Below are 23,411 nucleotides of genomic sequence, written 5' to 3'. Positions count from 1 at the left end.
CGTGGCTAACTTCGAGCAATTGTCTGCGTCCAAATGCCTTTTTAAATCAATTTGTCATCCCGATTAAAGCCCGATTAAACGAAACAATGTTTTAGGGTGCAGTTTTTCCAGTTTCAGTTTCGGTTTGTGTTTCTGTTCTGAGTTTCGGCTCTTTCGGCTTACTCCTTCGTTCCATCGAGTATTGTATCGAAAGTGGAGTGAAATGGTCTGGTGTGCTGTGGTGTGTTGTGGTGTGCTGTAGTGTGGTGTGTTGTTATGTCGTGTGGTGTGGTGTAGTGTGGTGTGGTGTGGTGGGGATTCGGTGACTCACCTGAACCTGAGCGGTGCCAATGGCCAGGACGACCCAGAGGCTCCTCAGCAACAAATTACGACGCAGCGCGGCGCACATTGTTCACACTCTTTTCTGCTCCTTTGCAACTTGTCTGGTTGGCTCTGTTCCTGTCTCCTGGCTGGAAAACTCCGAGTTTGGTCTGCACTTAGCTGCTTTTGTGGACGTGCTTCCAGTTCTGGTTAATTGTATTTGCTTTGTTGGCTTTTCGTTTAACACTTTGCTGCACAGACGGACGACGGTAGCAGCAGCAAGAAATCGAAAACACAAAAAAATTTCATTAGCAAGCGATTCGGAATTGTGGCCTTTCGTTTCAGCCTTTAACTTTCTGGGTTCTGGGTTATAATTTCTGTTTTCTGATTTCTGCGCTCTTAGGTTCGTATTCCGATTTCGTTCGATTTGCGGTGCCCAAGTTAGCTGCCCACAGCGCAGCGCTTTTCCTTTCGCCGATGCCCAGAAACCTATGCACGGAAAATGTCAACTCTGAAAACTCTGTGCGTGTGTTTGTATGTGAGTGGCCGTAGTATTCGATTGTGGAACGTAGTAGAAGAGAGTCCGTGATGGGCGGGGGCGGAGAAGGGAATTGAAGGAAAAAAGAAGAAAAGAAAAATAAGGCAAAGCTACGAGAGAACTCGCTGCTATCTGTCCTCTCGTACCCACTCGCTGGTTCTCTGGGTCCTGAGATGGTACTTCCCCGAAACGGAATATATGAGTGGCACTATGGCCGCTGTTCTGCGCCTGGAAAAATTGTCAGCTGCAGTCGTCGGGTTCTACGTCCCATGTCACTTGTCCATGTCTCCTGCTCTTGGCAGTTCCCACGCAAATCCACCCACCCGCTAACCCCTTCCCGCCCTCTTCGAACGTCTTCGTCGGGCTTCTGCGCACTTTCCCAGCCCCTTTCTCACTGATTCTGCGCAGGTGCGCTGCTTATTGTCCCCCAGCTAAGTTGGCATCACAAATCCACTATTGGCATCGGCTTCGCTTTTTCTTTTCGAACTTGAATCACTTTGTTGTGGATGTTTCTCTATGGTTTTTGTTGTTGGGTTTCTATTTTAGCACTCGCACTTGAACAGCAAAAAAAAGTATTCAGCTTGTTTTGGTTAAATGATTTGACGGTCTCTCAGTGTGTGTCTCTGGTTTTTTGCTCGTGGCTTCTCGGCCCCCAACCTTTCCGCCCGAGCGGGAGAACGACAAGAGCCACTGTCCAGCAGCCCCTGGCCTTCCCCAGCTTGGGGGGAGCGGTCAGATGGGGTGGCCGAAGAAGCCCCTGAAGCGCTGAGTTTTTGGAGCTCTGGCTGTACGCTATACCTGGCGCTGCGAACGCTCACAAACGACTGCGAGTGGTCTCGTTGCCTGCAATCCTGCGAGTTCACGTCCGAAAGTGCGAACTGCGAAAGTCGAACTCGAGCGCAGAGTGCAGAGCGCGTGCCCGGGATCGATATTAAGGGCGAATCGAACAACTGGCCTTCCGCTTTCCGCGGGGGTGACAACGCTCTTGGCTGTCCGGGCTGCATCGGTGGTACTTCCAGTGGTAGTGGTATTGGCGGCACAAGCGAGAAAAAAGTGACTAGGGAGGACTGGTTCCGCGGGCGAACCAACAGTGTCGCGCTCACTTCTAGCGGAGTGCTTGTTAGTTAGTTTACATTCCCACCGCTAGGTGGAAACACCGAAGGAAACTTCGCACAGGTCACCGTCTTCAAAAGGCAGTCCAATGCACGAGTTTTTATAAAACCTCTAAACTTAATTCAAACTTGTTTTCCTATATGGATTCAAGAGTTTATATACTTTTTCTAATGGCGCAACCAAACCACTAGATGGCGTCGCAATTCCATTGTGAGATCTGAACAGATCCAAGTTTCCCACCACCAACCATCCAATTTCCTCCTATCCACATCACCGGGTGATTATTGCTTGGCTAGCCAAGTTGCAAACCACTTTCGACATTATTTAACATGGTAACTTTTTCCTCCCCTGCGACTGGCAACTCTGTGACGCACAGCTGATCTACTCACCGGCTACAAATTAGATTTCTTACATTTGTTTATTTACGCCGCCGCCTACTTGCTAGGCCTCAGGAAAGCGTATACCTAGGAACAGGTCCTGGTACAGACCCGGAGCCACACACCTACACCAACGCACATTCCGCCTAATTGCGCAACGCACTTAGCCGGCTGGCGTGGCAGTTCCCATACCAACTCCTCCCTCCGCCAAGATGACGGCCACGTTGCGTTACCGCGGCGACAAAAGCAATCTCTTGGAGTTCGCCAAGAACTTGGACGCGTTCAAGAAGGTGCCAGAGAAGTACACGGAGACGTCGGAAATCGGAGGCACCCGTAAGTATTGCAGAGCACTTGGTACTGCCAGGGTAATCCCACTCTATCCACTCCACAGTATCCCTGTTGAGCCGCCTGTTGATCGTTTACCTGGTTTACACGGAACTGCACTACTACTGGCACGAGACGCAAATTGTTTACCAGTTCGAGCCGGACATCGCCCTGGACGAGCAGGTGCAGATGCACGTCGACATCACCGTGGCCATGCCCTGCGCATCACTGTCCGGCGTAGATCTCATGGACGAGACGCAGCAGGACGTGTTCGCCTATGGGACTCTGCAGCGGGAGGGCGTCTGGTGGGAGATGTCCGAACACGACCGGCTGCAGTTTCAGGCCATCCAGATTCAGAACCACTACCTGCGAGAGGAGTTTCACTCGGTGGCCGATGTGCTGTTCAAGGACATAATGCGGGATCCCCATCCGGCGCGGGAGAGTGCCTCGAAGGCGCATGCTGCCCCGCCGCCAGGAGCGTTGCCCCTGTCTGTGGACCTGCATGGCCAGCACAACGTTCAGCCGGAGAGCAAATTCGATGCGTGTCGTCTGCACGGAACATTGGGAATCAACAAAGTGGCCGGTGTGCTCCACCTCGTGGGGGGAGCTCAGCCCGTTGTGGGACTCTTTGAGGACCACTGGATGATCGAACTGCGGCGCATGCCTGCGAACTTTACGCATCGCATTAACCGGCTCAGCTTTGGGCAGTACTCGGGAAGGATTGTCCAGCCATTGGAGGGCGACGAGATTGTCATTCACGAGGAGGCTACCACAGTACAATACTTCCTGAAGGTTGTGCCCACAGAGATCCACCAGACATTCACCACCATTAACGCTTTTCAGTATGCCGTCACCGAAAACGTGCGAAAACTAGGTGAGAAGGGCAAAGAGATTATATTAATTGACAATAATTAATTATTTTAATCTGTGGATAGATTCCGAGCGCAATTCGTACGGCTCCCCTGGCATTTACTTTAAGTACGACTGGTCGGCTCTGAAAATTATGGTGCGTAACGATCGCGATCACCTAGTAACCTTTGCCATCCGCCTGTGCTCAATTATATCAGGAATCATTGTCATCTCGGGGGCGATTAATGCCTTGCTTCTTGGGATTAGAAGCCGTCTGCTCCGCACCTTCGCTCCGGTTTTGTACAACCGATTGACCAGAGCCAAGGCTGCTGCTCCGGATGCTGCTTCTCTATCCTCGCATTCCGCAAAGGCCGGGACAGCTCCGCCTGTCAACGATCTTCTGCACACAGCCAACCTGATGGCCAGCGTGGACATCTCGGCCTATTTGCCCACGACGCCGCCAAAGCTCAAAGCCGGCCTTTAGCCGGCTTTTCTGTGCAACAGGGAATCTCAGTCTGCAAACTACTAATCCAACTTTTTTACGCAAATAATGTATTCTCTCATTAAGATACGAAAAAAAAGCACAAAATAATATGTCACGAATTCTGTACATAAATATGAATAAGTTCAAAACCGGGGGTGCTGCGTTCTTTAATCGCTGCCAAGGATTCCAGTATCGATGTTGCTCCAGCGCCCGGAACGCCGGTAACCGAACATGCTCTTCAGTATCTCCAGGCCGGACTCCACAGTGGTGCGCACGTCGCGCTCGCTGCCTAGCTTTGGGTTGATCTCCACCAGATCGACGCCCTGCACCCGCTCGGTGTCCCGGAGTGCCTCCACGATGCTGATTCCCTCGCGGAGCGTGAGGCCACCGCGTACCGCGGTGCCCGTGCTAGGCGCCACATTGCTGTCCAAGGCATCGATGTCAAAGCTGACGTGGATCTTGTTCTGCGGATTAAGGGCGTCCAGCGTCATCTCGATAATCTTGGGCACGCCCACCCGGTCGATGGTCTGTTGAAGGACGGGACAATTAAAGGGAGTTGGGTAGGGAAGGGCGGAAGAATTTCGTATGGCATGCACAAAATCATTTTCAGAATGTCCCTCACTGCTCTCAAAGCAAAAAGTTGGACTTATTCTTCCTTATCGCGACTGTACAATACCAGCGATGGCCCGACCCACTTTTCCGTCTCATTTTCGCATATCTGCTGTAACATATTCCAATTCCGAATTAATGATCGATAATAAATTTGCAGCTTGGGCAAAGCCAAATCGGGAGCGATGGCATTAAACCATTTTTCAACAAATGTCGATTTTGCACGAGCCATAAATAATGGGCAACGAGCCGTTCTGACAAGGATGCGGATGTGGCTAGGCACGTAACTCACTCACACGTTTGTGTGAGTCACCACCACCGTTTCTTATTTCGGGATCGCGTCGGATCGGAAGTCCTATTACAGGGGGTAATAGTAGGGTCTGCGACAACCCCTATAAATGCCGAGCTTACATCGGTGGACGCAGGACGAGTGATCTCTGTGTAATTCGCTCGCCAGTCCTGCTTTAAAACAGGAATAGGGGAAGAAACCGGAATTTTAAAGTGTTTACAACTGGCGGCGAGACTGGAAGGGATCGGTTCGGATCGGGTTGGTAGGGCCGAGAAACCAAACTGGAATGCAACGAAGTGAAATGCAATTTGGGAAACGGACGGCACATGCTCTCTACCTAGGTGCAGATGCCTTTCTCTAGTTTCTACACAGCAAAAAAATATTTTCTAGTTTGGACCAAACTTAGTAATGTGCTAAGGTAGAGCAAGGACCTAAATACGCAATGCCTCCATCGCAAAATTTCGTTCCGAATGTCTTGTGATAATGTTATGTGTTTAAATAAAATTGAGTTGATGATAAGCGGCTTTTCGCTCAGTGCACTCACATCCATTGCATAGTAGCGTATTCCGACTTTGTTTAGGATGAACGCCTCGTAGGGGTCAATGTCCCGGAGTCCGATGTAAACCAGCTGATCCTTGGGCAAGCTGAAATGGCAAGCAGAACGGAGGTAGATCAGAAAAAACATGGAAAACATATTTGCCAGCTACTGGAATGCGTGATGGAAGTCTTTGAGACTTTTCCTATACAGAATAGAGATAGTTCGAGGATCGGGTGGGCTGCAAGCAGCTGACACGTAAGCAAATAGTCGTGGGATCACTGAACTGAAAAGTAAAGAGAGGAGAAACAGGGGAAGCCCTTAAAGTGCGAGTTCGCTGGAGTGCTCAATGATCCTTGAGGCGCTCGATCCTTTTACTATTGTCAGGATCATTTTAGACCCCATACTTAAAAATATCAGTATCAGTTTGTTCCCTATTTTGTTTAGTCAAACTGAAGACCATTTTGGCCTAACATAAAATATGTAAAATATTTGTTTATCATTTTAAATTCTCAGGGATTAAGCCAATGTTTGAAAACTTCTAGCTGACTTACGATCCACTACCACTCGGCATGCGTGTCCCTGATTAGTAGGCCAGGTGGTGGGCCTTTGGCACGATCGCAACCCTAAGGACTGCAACCGAATAGCATTGAGAAGGAGAGCAGGCTTTCTGCACTGCTCAAATGTGAAATTGTCTGAGCAGGGAACACAGAAAAACGGCAACAAAAACATGGCAGACAACGGAAAACAATGCCGCCAGCGGCAAGGAGGGAGAGTGGAAACACATGCCACGATTCAGTGTCGAATGTCCTCCGATCCCACGTTCATATGTTTCGTTATAATGTGCCTGCATCCGTGGCCTGCTTTCAATTCCTGCATCGATCGTTCTTTGCTCCTGGTCTACGAACCCAATGTCCTATGGTAATGTTATGATTATTACGATTAGATTCGGGGGGAACTGCATCTGCCGCCGGCTGCAGATCGGATTCATTTGGATTCCGTCTGCCCAATCCGGATCCATGATGGGATCATGACCATTTGGGCATTGGTACATGGAAAGTTAAAAGCGCCGTAGGCGTTTTATTCAAACTCCTCTCAAGAGAAACGGGTGAATGCATGATCCGCTGGCTTAGGGTATGGGTCTGGAAGATCCGCCTAAGTCAACAAGAATATGTATCCTAACCATTATAGCTTTACTTTGGAAGCCGAAAATACATCGAGAAGTTCGATTGCACGTTTCAGGTTCCTATGGCTCCTAGCTTTCGGTGCAGCATAACAAATATTTGGGTTGGTTCGTTTTTCCGCCACGATTTTAAAACGCTAAGGGTGGCTTTTTCGGAGTCCCTCTCATTTGAGCCGGGAAAAGACCAGACCCTCCCTTTCCCTCCCCAGGCACTTTCCAGCTTTGTTGTAACCTCGTGTTGTGCCTGCTTTTTAATCCCGCTTTGTTGTAACGCAGGCCATTTGCTGTTTTTGTTTTGTTTCTGGCGTGGCTAAAACGGATTAGGTGACACAACCCTTTCGATTTCGAGTCTCATTGTACTACTTCCTTTTCTCAAAAATTACTTAAACAGCGTATTGCCTATTTTTGGGGTGGACAGAATGAAACGGGGACAGCACGTCAACTGCGCCAACTGAAATACCATTATGGATCCAATAGGACTGTCAATAAGGAGTTATGTATCTGTGAAACATTATGAACAAACGATTCCCTTAATTTAAATTGGCCAATTTCTTAATTTTACCCCCACTCAAGCATCGCATTTGCATATTTGTATGCTAACCAAACACTCTGCGACGTCGATCTGTCTGAATTTGAATCCGCATATCTTTTGAGGGCAGCAATAGCGCCACTCCACCCCATTTCCGTTGCCACTAGCAGCGCACCACCCTTTGAAAGGACATCAAAAACCACCCCCGGCCCAAAGTTGCGTTACAATTCCCGAACTGCAGTGCAGCGTACATAAAACATACAATGAAATCTGATAAAATTTTCTATGTGCATTATGTCCTCGTAACATCGCACGACAAAAACCCTAAGGAAATGCCCAACTAAAAACCGAACCAAATTCTTCTCGCAAAAAAGTTGCACACAACACGATTTCACTGTACCTCACACATCGTTCTGTAAACTGGAACAGAGCGTCCGACTGGAAGAGGCGAAGAAAAAATCAGCACATGAAACAGGAAGTTTACAAGGATTGGGGGAGTCCGAGGGTGGCTACATACATATATATGGCGATGTATGGCATACAGTATGTGCATACATACACATATGTACCTACATATATGTACCATACTATGTGGCGTGTCTAGTGGCGAATAACGAATACAGGAGCAATGAAGCACACAACCGAAGCGAAACGAAACGAAGGGAAATATTGAAAACGCCAGAATTGCATTACTTCGAAACTAAACCGGCTCTTGGATATGGGTCCTGGGCCCCGGGTCCTTGCTTCTGGCTTTCGGTTCGTAGGGGGTGTACGAGCAATACTGCCCGGAGAAACCACCCTAACCTTTGGCGTTGGTGGTTGATAGTGCAAAAATAATAATAACGGAAACGGAACCATAAACCCAAAACAGCCCTTACAACGCGACTGATTTGTAAGGATAATGTTGGCATGCATCATAAAACGGTTGACGACCTCGTCGGAAAGAGCCAACATTTTGCAATGATTTCCAATGGCGCCTGCTATATAGGCCCAATGGGCCGCAACATATTCGAAATCGTAGCATAGATGTTTTCGCAAAATATGTACATATGAGGCATACATTGGTTAAACTATGAAATCTATGGGTTCTAGCTGAGTTTGTTAGTTTTACAAAGTAAGTTAAGGCTGCTTCAGTGGATTCAAGTTGCTTAACTGGACAAGAGAGCTTGGCTCTCTCCCAATCTATCTCTTGGCTTCCATTTTGTCTCTCAGTGTAGCTTAGGCCGCCACTGCATTACCACTTAAATCCCATGTACTGCACTACGCATCTCTTAACTAAGCTTTACCTTTATTTTTTGGGATCTGTTTTTGCGTGTTATAAAACAAAAGCATTGCTGATCGGTTGAATTTGTATCAAAAAGCATGAAAAACTTTGAATACAGCATAAACCACTGAGAGAGCAGCCGAACGCCAGGGGTGTATCAAAGAGGGTTCTTAGGAATATTCCAGTTTGCAGTGATTCTTGACTCGTTTCTTATTAGACAAAACTTTTATCACTTCTACGTGGTATTTATAGAAACAAAGCTTAAGGTAAGGTTTGGAGCTATGTGTTAGATGGCTATATATTAGAACCGAAGTTTCCGGAATAATCCCCCTATCACGGCGCGCAGATACGCCCATGTCGCCACTCTTGCGCTCTCTACCTTCCACTCTCGCTCCGAACACCATTGCAACCCCGAGAGAGCTGCTCGAGAGGCAACTATGAGAATGAGAGGTTGCTCTATGTGGAAATGGAAACCGAAACCGTCAATGCCTCAATTTCGCATTTCATTATTTCATTTCCACGCCAACCATCGTGCGCCGCGGTTTAAACGCTCCTGCCACAGAAAAAGGAAATAAAAGCAAGGAAAATCCTAATCGAATACCAAATATCGTGCTTGTGTGCTCATTCCGCAATTGATTTTTTTTAAGTAGTGCATGACAATAACCGTTGAGTTGACTCCATCCGAAGTAACTACAACTGGAAGCTGACAACAGCCATTGGCCGAATCTCATCTCACACCAAGCGAAATGTAAGAATATCCCCAGGATATCCACGATTTGTGCAACTGAATGAAAGGCAATGATAACAATATCAATCAACAACTTTGAAACTGAGTACTTTTTAATATGCTAATGATCGCGTCGCGCTGCATAATTGTGCAATTTACTCACTTATAATCCGCGTGTCTGCATATATCCATATGTACCTATATCTATTTTTTTGCTAGTGGGTGTGTGATGTGTGTAAGTTGTATACATTCAAACGAATATTAATAGGCAAAACAACAATATGCAATTCGATGGAGGAAAAAGCGAACCTCCCAAAGAGAGCAGCGGAGAGATGGGCGGCAGTTGGTCATAGTGAGAGGGGGCGGCCAGTGCGGAGATAGTAGATGTGTTCAGATCTACGCCTCTGTGAGCTGTGTATCTGTAAATACTTGCTGCTCAAATTTAAATCTGTGTGTGTATGTGTATGTGTGTGCTTGCGTGTGCGGGAGAGAAGAGCGCTGAGTGTTAGAGCGAGAGCCAGTTCCGAAGAGGGCGCAGCTAGCATATCGATTTTATGATTTCATGTGCAAGGAGCATTGTACGCAACAACAAACGGAGGAACACGACCAACTAACCGTTAGAAGTAGACATTTTTTGAGCGAGAGGGTGGCCGAGTGTGTGTGGGTGGCAAAGAGTACTTGCAGTCAACAAAACGCCGGTTGCCATAAATGCAAATGCACGCATGCATGAATCAGACCCATGTAGTAGTAGCAATATTCAATTTCGAGGATTCCGCGATTCACCACAGGAAAGGAGTTTTTGTCCAAAAACAAGAACAACAATGCGTTTTTTCCCCAGTGTGCGTCTGTATTTATGTTTGTGTGGGAGAGAGCTCGAAATAGGTAGATACCTATATACACACGCATTTATTTATTATGTGTACATATGTGCCTGTAAAAACAATATCAGCCATACAAAGTCTAAGTCCCCTCCGCCCACCTCCCAACAACAACATACATATCTAAATCAGTGCAGGTAAAGAGCGGTTGCTACACGCCCAAATAAGCTCTCCACAGTAGAATTGTACCAAAATCTCAAAGAATTCTCGCTACGCAATATGTATGCGTATCTGCACGCAGATATATTTTTTGTATCGCTTGTGAAATATGAAATCAATGCTTTGGATGGGAAAAAATCGATAATATCGATTGGCGATAACAATCGCACGCACACACACAGGCCCGCAAACACAAACAACACCCCCTACTAAACCAAACAGCTAAAACTACAACCACCAAACACATCGAATTTACCGCTTATAGTTTTGTTTTATTTTTGTTTTTGTCCACATCAGACGTCAGCGACGGCGACGCCAGCGTTTATTTATTAAAAAAGATTACATTACAACAAACACCAAAGTCCTGGACAACCGAAGAGAGTGTGGGAGAAAATCGAAGCAGAGAGCAAGGAGGAGCGCCGTGAGAGCGCGCGCGCAAGGATTTCAGATTGCAGAGAGAACTTAGCAATTAGTTCGCTTTGTTTGCCCAGCCAAACAACAACAACAACCAGCTCCCCAAAACCAACAACACACATACTCGCTCTCTAAACTGAAACAAGTGAGTATTGACGACGGGCCGACCTGACGAGATCGGAGGACGAAAGAGAGAAAACTTTTGAAGGGTGCGGTGTCGTGTTAAGGCAACACAGTCAAACCCCTAATGCGGAATATTTTTAAAATAAAATTAATTTAAATCATAAGAGCTTAGCTATATTTGATATATGTGTGTGTCCCTGTACATATGTCTATGTCTAAACAAGTAGCTCTTTCTTGCCGTTCGGGTTATCGGTACCCGACTTTAATTGTCTTGCCTTGGCGAAAGTGGGTAGTACGGGACGACGACGTGCGTGCGCGTGACCTTTTGACTCTTCCGTAGGCGCCTCTGAAAAAGGTGCGAGTCGTTTCGCTTATTGCATTTTACAATGGGTATACCTGCATATGTATGAGAATAGAGGATAATAAAATAACTCAAAACTCTAGAAAAAGCATCCACAAAAGTAAAAGCAGTAGCAACTAAAAACTTTCCAGTCTCAGCTAACCAGTCCAAATCAGCTATGTTGTTTTTAGCACGGCTTTGGGAGTGTCGAATGCGTTAACTGAAGCTGAAACATACTGTGCACTATCGAGACTCACTGTAGTGCCCATATGCAAATCAAATTGCTACCATTTCCACAGCGATTGCTTTTCGTGACAGCCCCCTCTTTCTATCGCACTTAGTTCAGTGAACCGACACATTCCCTGGTTTCGTTCCGAGCAGCATCCTCTGTCTCTCTTGCGCAGCCTCTCTCGCCGCCCCCTCTGCCTAAGCCTCTGTTTCTGCTGTCCACACCCCTTACCAAGGTGCCTTGTAAATGGCGGAGCCGGCTTAGGGGGTGGCAATGCCGTGCTTTTAACCCTTATTGGTGGCAAATTGCGCTCGTACATTTAGAGAAACTTCCGTTCTACGTTTCGTTTTGCTTCGTTTCGCCAAGCGAAGTATTACAACTTGTTTGGCTAAGGGTGGGTCTACCGTCTATTGCTCATTTATGGTGTTTTGATGCATTCTCAAGGGGTGCGGGCTGCTTTCTCGCATGTCCTGACCCCTCAACCCTCTGTTCTCCGCATTACGTAACTGGGCGGGGTGCACAGCGCCACAAACTCTTATGGAGAGAGCGGTGTAATAATTTGCCAAAAGGAGAGGAGGGGACGCAAGAGCGGCTACAACGCACAGCCGTGCCAGAAAGTCCTGCGCTCGCCCCAGAAGCATCCTGTTCCTGTGACGCAGCGGATCTGGTCTCGCGTTCGCTCCACTACCTCCACATCCTACACCTACAGTACACATATCACATGAACTTTAAACTAGTGAACGGATTAATTAAGAACGAATCACAAAACAAAAGCTCGCTAATCGCGCCGACACAGCAGAAGCGTAAATTCAGAAAAGTTTAGTTCTTCAGTGCCGAAGGTGTGTTTGCTTCAGAGTGTGTGTTTTCGTGTCTGCAGAGCTTTGATTTCTAGTGCGCGGGTGTGGGGAGAGAGGACTAAATAGAGACAGAGAGAGCGGCCGGATGAGAAAGTGGGGCGCTGGGCGGCGCTTGTGAGCAAAGTTTCTTTGACCAACCTTTATTTCCTAAACAAAGGAATAACATACATTCATCACTTACTCAGCAACGGTTCATCCATATTTTTTAAATCCACAGAATTATAATTTAGCGTATGATTTAAGATTTGAGAATTGATGAATTGTGCGGTCCCAGGATAACCTCTGCCTCTAATGTCTATTAAATAAGAGTTCAGCGTCGGAAAACTAAAGAGTCTGGTAAGGATTACAGCATATTTATGCTGTAATATCCTTTAATTGTCCAAGTCCCGGGTCACATTTTTCCGTATCCTCACGCCTTAAAGCATTTTCGTATTTATTAATTAATCAATTAAAGGTGTAGGCATATATTATGTTATACAGTCCGCCCTCGCGAGCATTTTAACAAATACTTTACTTGTCTGTTCACGAAATAGCTAGAAAATATACGATTTAAATAATTGCGCCCTGGGCAGATGTACGTAAAGAAATATAAATTAAAAAACATCTTTAGAATAATCCAACAAATTTTCCTATCAAACCCTAGCTGATTGATAATCCATTAGCCCATTATAACTACTAAAACCCATAATAATACAAAAAACTACTAACACATCTTGCAAATGTTTTAATCTTGACATTTAACTATTCTTTCCATGCGCCCACCCCTGCGTTGGTCGTGACAACCAACAATAAACTTCTCGACTCTGCCCGATCCTCTCACCCATCACTCAGTGGACTTCATCATGGCAAATACCGGAGCTGGCGGCGGAGTGGACACACAGGCACAGCTAATGCAGAGTGCAGCGGCAGCCGCAGCAGTGGCGGCAACAAACGCGGCCGCCGCTCCCGTACAGAATGCAGCCGCCGTGGCGGCCGCCGCCCAGCTGCAGCAGCAACAGGTGCAGCAGGCAATCCTGCAGGTGCAGCAGCAGCAGACACAGCAAGCGGTGGCCGCGGCCGCTGCCGCAGTGACCCAGCAGCTCCAACAGCAGCAGCAGGCTGTCGTGGCCCAACAGGCTGTAGTGCAGCAGCAACAACAGCAAGCGGCGGCGGTGGTGCAACAGGCGGCGGTCCAACAGGCTGTGGTGCCTCAGCCGCAGCAGGCGCAGCCCAATACGAATGGCAATGCAGGATCGGGATCGCAAAATGGCAGCAACGGCAGCACGGAGACGCGCACAAATCTCATTGTCAACTACTTGCCGCAAACGATGACCGAAGACGAGATCCGTTCGCTCTTTTCCAGCGTCGGCGAGATTGAGTCGGTGAAGCTGATACGCGACAAGTCGCAGGTCTACATCGATCCACTCAATCCGCAGGCGCCCAGCAAGGGCCAAAGTCTGGGCTACGGCTTTGTTAACTATGTCCGGCCGCAAGATGCCGAGCAGGCTGTTAATGTTCTAAACGGCCTGCGACTGCAGAACAAGACCATAAAGGTGTCGTTTGCCCGCCCGTCGTCCGATGCCATTAAAGGCGCCAACCTTTATGTGTCGGGGCTGCCGAAGACCATGACCCAGCAGGAACTGGAGGCCATCTTCGCACCATTCGGAGCCATAATCACATCACGCATTCTGCAGAACGCCGGCAACGATACGCAGACGAAGGGCGTAGGCTTTATTCGATTCGATAAGCGGGAGGAGGCCACAAGGGCTATCATTGCCTTGAACGGCACTACACCATCCAGCTGCACAGACCCGATAGTAGTAAAGTTCTCCAATACGCCCGGCAGCACCAGTAAGATCATTCAGCCGCAGCTGCCCGCTTTCCTCAATCCGCAACTGGTGCGACGCATCGGGGGCGCCATGCACACGCCAGTTAACAAGGGCCTGGCCCGGTTTTCACCAATGGCCGGGGACATGCTGGACGTAATGCTGCCCAATGGATTGGGAGCGGCGGCGGCGGCGGCCACAACGCTGGCCAGTGGGCCTGGCGGAGCGTATCCCATTTTCATTTACAACTTGGCGCCGGAAACGGAGGAGGCTGCGCTGTGGCAGCTGTTTGGCCCATTTGGAGCTGTGCAATCGGTAAAGATTGTAAAGGATCCCACAACGAATCAGTGCAAGGGCTACGGCTTTGTTTCGATGACAAACTACGATGAGGCGGCTATGGCCATTCGGGCGCTCAACGGCTACACCATGGGCAATAGGGTGCTGCAGGTCAGCTTCAAGACCAACAAAGCCAAGTAGAGCGGCCCAAATGGAAGTGGAAAAAGACGCAGCGGGAGCACCAGCATCCACAACCCATTATCTTGAATCTAAACAACCTGACCACACAACACACATATATAAATATGCATGGTATAACGGTAACTAAGCGCAACAAAACAGTATGTGTACAACACACAAGAAAAACAAGAAATTAGCAGGCAGGAGAAAATACTCTTTCCACTAAACGACAACGAAACGGCGGAAATCCCCCAAAAAAACACAAATCTCCTCCCACAATCCTCCCCAAAACCGCCGGCCAGAAGCGTTGCAATAGAAAAATTCTTCTTGTTTAGCATTTAAGTAAAAAACATTAACAAAACGAAGCGAGCAGAAGAAGTTATAAGATCGGGAGAAGCGAATAAGGTAGGGGGTTGAGAATGAACAATGAGATTTTAAGAAATAATATTGCAAAATGAAAACACACTGTGGCAGTGGCAGCTGTGAAAGGTCAAAGGTTGGCACAGTCAAGCTAGTCACAAAGCAAAACAAAGAAATCAACCAAACAAACACAAAACACACAAAACGAAAACAAATTTAACTTTATTAGCAAAAAAAGAAAATGAGAAATTTTAAAAATTTATTAACTTTAAGTAAAACGCAGCAATGAAATCTTCCAAACAAAAGAAAGCAAAACAACAAATCTGTTTGTTACACTTTAACTTTTTCTACCATAAAAACTTTGAATCTTGATACTAAACCCAAAGCAGAATTAAGAAAATAGAGGAATTCAGTGTCTACACTTTATACATATACGGTGCTTACAGGACACCAGTTTGGCTTGATCAAAGAGCGCAGGATAAAAAGTATTTGAGGGACAATTAGGAGGATCGCGCATATAATAGATATATATGCATAACATGGAGGCTGCTACAGTATTACAAGAAACATAAACATAAAAACTACATACTTAATAAACGAGCACGTTTAATAATTCTAAAAATATATGTATATCCATATGTATATGCGATAATTCTATGTCTGCTAGATATACAACTAAATATAGAAATTTAAAGTGTTTTTTTTTTGTTTTGTATTTGTTTTCTACACTCAGAAAACGAAACGAATTCCGATTGAATCAAGCCAAACTCATGTCCTATAAACACAACCAAACTCAGTGAAAACTGAAGAAAAACATAGAAACCATAAAGAATGATTGACAGAAAGCTAGCGACGTGAAAACAAAAGTAATACAATAATTTATGCGCAAATTTAAAATGTTTTACTAAAGTAAATAATTGTTAGTGAATATTGATACTGCAAATGTGCGCGTGTGCACACAGGTGCCTGCAGATATATAGTCCGCTATGTAACGACGCATGCTGGCGTAGGCACACCTTATATACTTTATATAATGTATAGTTCAAGGAGCAAGTAAGCATAAACAAACAAAAAAAAACACTTGCTAAACCAAAACAATTTTAGCGTTATAAAACCAAGCGTAGCACAAAAAATACTAAAAACCAAACAGTAGAGCAGCTGCAACCATTTTTTATATAACAAAAAAAGTGAAAAGAAAACAAGTGAATAGGAAAATATTCACGAAGGATGCAAACAAAAGTATAGCAAAGAGGTTTTTCTAGCTAAGTGAGGTGCTAAAGGGCAAAGAAACCGGCTACGTATTGACAAGGATTAATCCGAATCCTTCTTATATAAGACCCTACAAACCCGTGTCCAAACCTACAACTTTTGTGGATCTTTTGCGTTACATTATCAGTTGAACTTATGTATATTTCGTTGCTTCTATGGATAGTTGAAGCGAGAGAGCAAGACACAGCACACACACACAAACATCAGCATATATAATTTCGATTCTGGACTATATATTCCGTATTTGAATTTGGTTTTGTTTGATTTCTTTGTTTGCTTTGTACACGAATTGAATTTAATAATAAGCTTTTGCATCCAGCCCATAAAACCAGTCAGACCCAACCATGCATATTTATACAAATGATTTGTGTTTGATTTCTTTATAGAGTTTACCTTAGGAAACCCGACCCAACCCTTTTTGAGTTCACTCTCCAAATAGCATAAATTCTTGACCTAAGTTTGAACAAACATTGAACAGAATCCAAAAAGAAAAATAGGAATTTATTTTACTTTTATTATTATTACGTCACCTAGCGCTATGTGTAATCAGACGTATGTATATTACCATATATATATATATTTTTTTTATAATTATAGGGTAAAAAATATTTTTTGTTTGAACAAAATTCGCAACAAGAACTCTAGTCAGAAGATGGAAAACAAGAATATTATTATAATGAGGCAGCCGCATATAGGGAGGAAAAGTAGATCAAAACCAAAAGAACTATGGCAATTCCTAGCTAATAAAATGATTGAATGATTGATAGAAGCCGCCTGCTCTTCCCTTTCCAAAGATTTACCCACTTGAAACCTTTAAGCAAAAGATAAGCAAGGCGAACGGAAAGCGTCAAAGGAGATTTCCAGATGAAAATGCAATACATTATACACAATCAACTAGTTTATTTATATAACATACCCACTTAAGAACACACTGTGGGACAGGAGAACAGAATAAAATCTTGTGGAAGCCAGGAATGTACTTGATTTTGTTTAGTTCGTATTTCTGTCATCACATATTTTTACACGCAACACAGACACAATTCTTAATTTAATTTAATTAATGAATCCTTATTTGCATACATATATATGTATACCTATTTTTTTGTCACTGATGATCAAAGTAATTGTATTAATTATAATTATTGTGCAATAGATTTAAAATGCAACTGAAGGCAAAACACAGCAACAAATTTTCAAGTATCTCAAATTATAATTTCATTAGGCGAGGAAAACGAGAAATGAAATATTTGATCTTATGTAACATAATTGTATGATTATTCTATACACCGCAAAACAAGAAAGAAATGCAAGCTCAGCAACAAGAACAAAAATTTAAGAAAATATATACAACAATTATTTTTTAAGCGCAATTGTATATGTATCACATGCATATACATATTAATATCTCATATTTTTTCTTTACCAATTTACCTATTAAGTAAGCAAAGAGCCAAGAAAACAAACGAAAACGAAACAAAAAAGATTATTTATTGTACTTTATAATTACGTAATTTTATTTAATTCAATTTGAATTATATATTCTCTTGATTTGAACAAAGCTACAAGAAACAAGAAGATAATGATATGATAAAGAATTAGTCTAATTATACACACAACACAAGAACAGAGACCCAAGAAGGTAGATAGAGAGAGATAGAGAGAGAGAGAGAGAGAGATAGAACGAACTACAGAAGTCTATTATAAAATCTATAACTTCCAAACTCTCTCTCCTCCCATTCTCCCCTTTTCTTAATATGTCTCTTTTTACTCTAATGTGCGGTTTTTATATTTAATTTTGTACGTTGTATTATTTCGTTCTTCATTTCGATTTTGTTTTACTAGAAACCTTTTTGTGTTTCAGCTTTAGTTTAAAATTATGATTTTATGCTAAACCTACTTGAATTGTCACAGCAACAATAACACAACGCAGCTATTTAGTTGATATTCTAGCTATATACGATCTGTGCGTATGTTACTGCAAACTCCTGTGAATCCTATCGAATGAATATTTATATTTTGATTATTATTATTTAGTATGGCCTATTTTTTTTTTTTTTGGTTTGTGTATTTTGCTTTTTGTCTAATTTCGCAACGAACATGTTTACTCTTATGATTTTCTTTGATTTCCGCACCAAAAAAAGTAAAAAAAAAAACCCAAGAAAAATTTTCTTTCAATAAAAAGAAATCTTGACGACAATTTTAGCATCATTTTTATTTGTTATTTTTTGGTTTTGTTTGTTTTTAAAACTGTACGATTTCCGATTAACAACCACTTCTTTCCCGAATCCTATATTTATTTCCCTCTCTGTCTATCTTTCTCTATCTCTCTCTCTCTATTTTAAAAACCTCAAATCCTCTGACAGTCAGTCACATGAAGATGAAGGAATCGATCTAGTCAAGGCCCATCTAACAAGAGGTGCCATCGGAATCCGTTGATCTCAGCTAAAAAGACATCCCCAGACATTCCCAGTCGTGTTTGGTTTAGTCCTCGTAACTCCACGATCTAAGGGGTATCCCCCGTGTAAAAACAGCCCAAAGACATGCATTCCAGTTTTTGTTGCTTGGTGTAGACTCTGCCAGTTGCGATATTATTTGTGTGCAAACAAGAATACTTTTAATTTGTGTAATGCCATTATGTTTAGCGCTTATGATAAATGAATCTCATAGTTTAGTTTAGCGGAGGAAGTACGGTCACCTCTCCCTTAATTTATATATTTGTGGGGATATATTGCAACAATTTCTGTGTATGATTTTGTCCCGCATTTCTGTATTGCTTAATTCTGTGTAATTTTTGTAATTCTTAGAGCACAGTTTATCTATCATTTCGATGGGCAGAGAACTGGAGATGCTTAGCGATAGCATTAACGAAACACAAAGGATACCTTTACCAATCATTAACAAGTATATAAATATACCTTTCTATATATTATTATGATTAAAATAATGACGACGTCGACGGCGGGAAAGAGGAAACTATTTAATTTATTTTATTAACATATTTATATCGATTAATTAATTAATAATATTTATCAAATTTCAAATGATATTTCAAAATGGAAAACACTAAAAAAACGAATACAAGCAAATGAGAAAAAGATATTAATATTATAAATGTATTTAAAAATATACGATTATGAGTTTTTCTTGCTTTTTGCATATATATGTATTTCTCTCTATATAGTACATATCAGACACACCAAACTTTTTTTTCAAGATTAAGTTCGTCTATTGGTTTATTTCAGTTTAAGTTCAGACTATTTTGGATATTCTTTCAAAGTTATAATTGAGTTCAAGTTTTGAGATTGTCTTTGGTATACTATAGGTTGGGTGTTCTTTGCGTCTTCAATTTTAATCACATTTTTCATCTCAGACAGGTTTTGGTTGATTTACGGTTCCTTTCTACCAACTATATTTTGTACAGTGTATGTCATACTAACACACACCTCTATTACACACCCAATTCCCAAATATGCCTAAGTTTGTTGTGTGTTCTCTCTCGAAAAGAGTATGCCCTTTGTTTGCTCTTATGATTTCGCTCAGAGTATTTTCACGTACGCTTTTTTGCTCCCAGTGTATTGAGCCAGCTGAGAAGGAAGATAAAACTATGATGATGATGATGTGGCATTGCCTTATAAGGAAGACGAACTGATCCGATTTTGGTATTTAAGTTGTTCCCCTTTTGTTCCGTTCCTTCTGTTGTGCATATGTATGCAAGTATACACATGTATTTATAAATATATTAATATTTATTAATGGATATGTTTAAGGGCATACATACACATATATTACCGATCGATAAGTAGCCGATTTTGGTTTCCGGAGTTCCGGTTTTAAGTTTGTTGTTGCCGTTGTTAAACATTGTATTGTACGTATCCTCACTTACTATTTTTGTTTCGTGTGATTTTCGGTAAGTAATCGGAGAAGATAGCGCATCGAAGATCGGAATAAGTCTATCGCCAATCTCAACTAATTTTGGCACACATTTTTTCCTAATAAACATTTGGCAGCAAAACTGATGATTTCTCTAAATGTTTTCATTCTCGTTTTATTGATCTGTTTGTAGCAAAATAAAAACAGTAAAGCTAACACATGCATATCCAGCAGCAAAAAGTATAATAATTTATAAAGAATTTTCTAATTTATTTCTTTCTCTTGATTTATTTCCAGGTGTGTGTTATTGTTGTTCGTTCGATTTTGAATTGAATTTATGAAAAAAGAAACAACCAAAAAACATTTTCAAACACATTTCTTCAAGTTGAATTTCAATTGAATTAATTGATTACTTGGTTAAAGCGATAATGATTGTGTATATATATTGATTGATTAACACTTAATATTAACTGTACTTATTTGAAGCATATACCACAGATGTCCACAGATCCCAGTCCTTTATTCCAAATCCCGGAACTCCCCCCAATCGATGCACATACATGATTTGTATTCCTCGTACACACACGTACACATACAGGAATCACTTACGTTTCGGATTGTATTTTCCATAACAAAATCTAAGCAACAGAATATTTTGAATTTTAAGGAATTGGAACTTAAAGGCTTTTTCTAGTAAATAGATTTAATTTTTAACCAGCCAAGCACAATCCACCGTCTTCACAATCACTCCTTATCAGTATTTAGGGTAGTCTGACAAATATACAGCGAACTTTTAAAACCTTGCTAACGTTGAGTCAAAACTTTTTTTTACATAGATCCAGATGCCCTTTATTTTTTAAAACATTAAACATAAAATATATTGATCGGTATTATTTAAAGGATTTAATATTTTTCAAATACAATCGTAGTACGCGTGAATGTATTTATCCTGTGTAAGAAATATTATTTGGAGTTATACTCGATTGAGTAAGCAAAGTAATATATTTCTTGAGTTAATTAGGAATCTCCGACTGATGTAAATAAATCTGATTTCGATTTTCATTCTTATTTCGGTTTTCATCTTGTGCCAGTCATTCGTCCGTACAATGTGATTATTTGTGATTTGTCATATATACATACTCGTATAGGAATGAATATTCCTAGTAATAAGCCTTTGTTGTACATTTTGAGTTCGAGCCAAGAAGAATTTAAGTTTTATCCCAATGCCAATAAGCCGAACCAGCAAAGGCTCCGACCACGCCAACCCCCCACCCCGTGGTCTTATATGTAATGTCTAGTTATAGAGCGCTATATAGATACGATTTTACATCGTAGAGCAAACGTAGAGCTGAAATCTTTGTTTAATTTCCGGGATACCCCGCAGCTTCCTTATTTACATTGTGATCTCTGATTTAATCTTTCTTCAGTTGACATTTGAAACACCCTTTCGACTGACTTTCCAAAACCGAAAGAAAAACCGAACTGCCCAAGGCAAAAAGCAATGTGTAAATTGAATAATCTAAATAAATAAGCAAATTAAAGGTTGATAGCAACTACACGCAAAGACTGAGGCAAGCACAAAAAATAAAAATGAAACCAGAGAAAAATCGAAAAACCGGAGTCAAAGCAGAGTCAATAAAGCGAAATAAGTCATAGTACGTTAAGGCAACTGTGATAAGGCGAACAAACCCCCCGCCAAGAACCCCCCTTCAGCAAACCACCACCCAAAAACAAAATATATATATATTAAGTACAATACAATGGAATAAATGACACTATGACCGAGAGACTTAAGTGCGACTTGTCTAGCCGTAAGACGATCTCTGAATAATGTACTTTTTGCGCTGCGTTGTGTATTGGTGTTTTCGGGTTAACTCACTCAAACATGATGTAGTTCTAATACCAAGTTTGATCTGAGGCATTGATAAATATGGTAATGTTTTTGCCCTCACCTTTGACTCACGAGACATTTTGTTGAGGAAAATCGGACACAGACAGTCAAATCCAGTGTAAAAAGCGCATTATTCGTACACTTACCAGTTGGGCGCGATTTCCTGGAGGCCAGCGTGCTGCCAGGTGTTACGGAGCTGCTCCAACAGAAATGATACGGGCATCCCATGGATGTTGCCCGACTGCGAGGTGCTATGCAGATTGATGTCCGCATGTGCGTCGATCCACACCAGGGACAAATTCGGCGTATGTTGCAGGTGCCCGGCCACGGATCCTGCAACGCGATTCCGTTATGGATTCTATCATTGGACGTGGGATCGAGATTGGGCACTCACCGAAGCCGATCGCATGATCACCACCAATGGCCAAAAACTGCGTGTTTTCCACGAGCATGAGTTTCACCTGTTCAATCAGTGCCCGATTGCAGGCCATGAAGTCCGCGTAGTTTCGGATGTGGTGATAGTGCACACGCTGCTGCTGGAGAAGGGGCTCGTCTACGGCGTACTGCAGATTTCCGTAGTCCCGTATCACCAGGTCATCTGGTCAATAAAAACATATATAAGCTCCAAACTGAAATGGTTGTTTTAATTATGAAGGAAATATTCTGCAATTGACCAGTTGTTCGCTTCTACTGCACAAGAGCGTTTATTGATTATTTATTCCCAAAATCAATACTATCCAACTTGTATCAAAATGTGGCTTTTCTAAAACCAGATTTTTAAAAACCAGCAATCGTTTTTCCGTAGCCAAACCCTTTTGTAAGTTCGAAAGCTGAAGGGAGGTAGCTGACTCACCATGACTGCTCTGAAGCACCTGACGCAGACTGCTCTGCCGGAGAAGATCTGGCGCCAGTTCCACGCCCTGCTTGGCCTGCCCCTTTGCGAAGGGCACTCCAATGATGCCTAGAGATTGCTCCGGTTTCCTGGGCGCAGTGCTTCTGGTGCTCTTGAGCCGGTGGAGGCGGAGAGACCTTGAGACAAATTTACGGTTCCACCACATTTTGCATGTGATCTAGGATCTCTTAGATTGGATCTGCTCGCAATGCTGTAAAATCCACGACTGCGATGCCGGAATGGATGAGACAAAAACGGCGGCGACACAACGACAATGAGCACGAAGCAACTATCTATTGGGTTCTGGACCCCCTGATAAAGCTTGAGCGACAGTTCAGCTGGGATCGGCGGACATTGTAGTTGCTGTATGAGTAAAGTGAGAGCCACTGGATGGGCGATAAGGCGGCTATCGCCAGATGACCTTGATCCTGGCTCGGACGACAACAGTGGCGGAGGCAACAGCCCAACTGGGTCATACAATTCAACTTCTGTAACTCAGAGTTCTCTATATTAGGCCTTACGCAGTTTCTTATCAGTCAACGTGTTCAAGGTGTTACCAATCTAAAATTCTAGTGGACCAAAAAGGGAATGCATATACATTTCGGTGTAAATATTGTTTTAGGCAAAACAAATTGCCAACTGTATACAATACAAAATGATGTTATGAAAATAACGATGGGGAATGCAGCCTTTTTTCATCTGATCAGGAAGCTTGAGATGGATTAGATTACAACTCCATAGTTGTCT

The 23,411-nt window shown here is 43.1% G+C and overlaps 4 protein-coding genes across 23 annotated transcripts in view; 2 read left to right on the top strand and 2 right to left on the bottom strand.

Moving 5' to 3' along the window:
• The window catches only part of LOC117148881 (amyloid-beta-like protein), a 39,007-nt gene extending 37,265 nt beyond the window's left edge, over window positions 1-1,742 (bottom strand). For all 13 annotated transcript variants that reach the window (XM_033316569.1, XM_033316573.1, XM_033316572.1 and 10 more), the window contains exons 1-2: window positions 1,637-1,742; window positions 311-551 (exon numbers count right to left, since the gene is read on the bottom strand). In XM_033316569.1, the coding sequence (XP_033172460.1) occupies window positions 311-388 (78 nt within the window). In that variant the 5' untranslated portion in view covers window positions 389-551; window positions 1,637-1,742. The remainder of the gene's footprint in view (window positions 1-310; window positions 552-1,636) is intronic.
• A 559-nt stretch (window positions 1,743-2,301) lies between these two features.
• Window positions 2,302-4,100, top strand: LOC117148690 (endoplasmic reticulum-Golgi intermediate compartment protein 2). Its single transcript, XM_033316233.1, has 3 exons — window positions 2,302-2,661; window positions 2,720-3,526; window positions 3,588-4,100. Exons 1-3 carry the CDS (start codon window positions 2,541-2,543, stop codon window positions 3,983-3,985), a joined length of 1,326 nt encoding a protein of 441 aa, XP_033172124.1. The 5' UTR covers window positions 2,302-2,540; the 3' UTR covers window positions 3,986-4,100.
• Window positions 4,101-4,137: 37 nt separating this feature from the next.
• On the bottom strand, window positions 4,138-22,917 carry LOC117148691 (arginase-1). Of its 4 annotated transcripts, none has more exons than XM_033316234.1 (5): window positions 22,626-22,915; window positions 22,167-22,370; window positions 21,919-22,105; window positions 5,428-5,527; window positions 4,138-4,512 (listed from the first exon to the last, which is right to left on the bottom strand). In XM_033316234.1, exons 1-5 carry the CDS (start codon window positions 22,828-22,830, stop codon window positions 4,153-4,155), a joined length of 1,056 nt encoding a protein of 351 aa, XP_033172125.1. In that variant the 5' UTR covers window positions 22,831-22,915; the 3' UTR covers window positions 4,138-4,152. The 4 variants fall into 4 exon arrangements, 2 of the variants coding, with proteins under 2 accessions (XP_033172125.1, XP_033172126.1); XR_004459916.1 differs by lacking the exons at window positions 4,138-4,512; window positions 5,428-5,527 and adding exons at window positions 19,160-19,704; window positions 19,801-20,064 and having other exon boundaries at window positions 22,626-22,917; XR_004459915.1 differs by lacking the exons at window positions 4,138-4,512; window positions 5,428-5,527 and adding exons at window positions 19,161-19,704; window positions 19,790-20,064 and having other exon boundaries at window positions 22,626-22,917.
• Window positions 8,900-18,862, top strand: LOC117148689 (protein elav). 5 transcript variants are annotated; one of them, XM_033316230.1, is made up of 3 exons: window positions 8,900-9,142; window positions 10,456-10,717; window positions 12,894-18,862. In XM_033316230.1, exon 3 carries the CDS (start codon window positions 12,964-12,966, stop codon window positions 14,401-14,403), a length of 1,440 nt encoding a protein of 479 aa, XP_033172121.1. In that variant the 5' UTR covers window positions 8,900-9,142; window positions 10,456-10,717; window positions 12,894-12,963; the 3' UTR covers window positions 14,404-18,862. The 5 variants fall into 5 exon arrangements, with proteins under 5 accessions (XP_033172121.1, XP_033172122.1, XP_033172118.1 ...); XM_033316227.1 differs by having other exon boundaries at window positions 8,901-9,142; window positions 12,953-18,862; XM_033316229.1 differs by having other exon boundaries at window positions 8,901-9,142; window positions 10,424-10,717; window positions 12,953-18,862.
• Window positions 22,918-23,411: the final 494 nt, after the last annotated feature.

The sequence above is a fragment of the Drosophila mauritiana genome, chromosome X, assembly GCF_004382145.1.
Source record: "Drosophila mauritiana strain mau12 chromosome X, ASM438214v1, whole genome shotgun sequence".
Classification (NCBI taxonomy): Eukaryota; Metazoa; Arthropoda; class Insecta; order Diptera; family Drosophilidae; genus Drosophila; species Drosophila mauritiana.
Note: the sequence above shows the minus strand (reverse complement) of the source record. Positions and strands in the feature narration are given on the sequence as shown.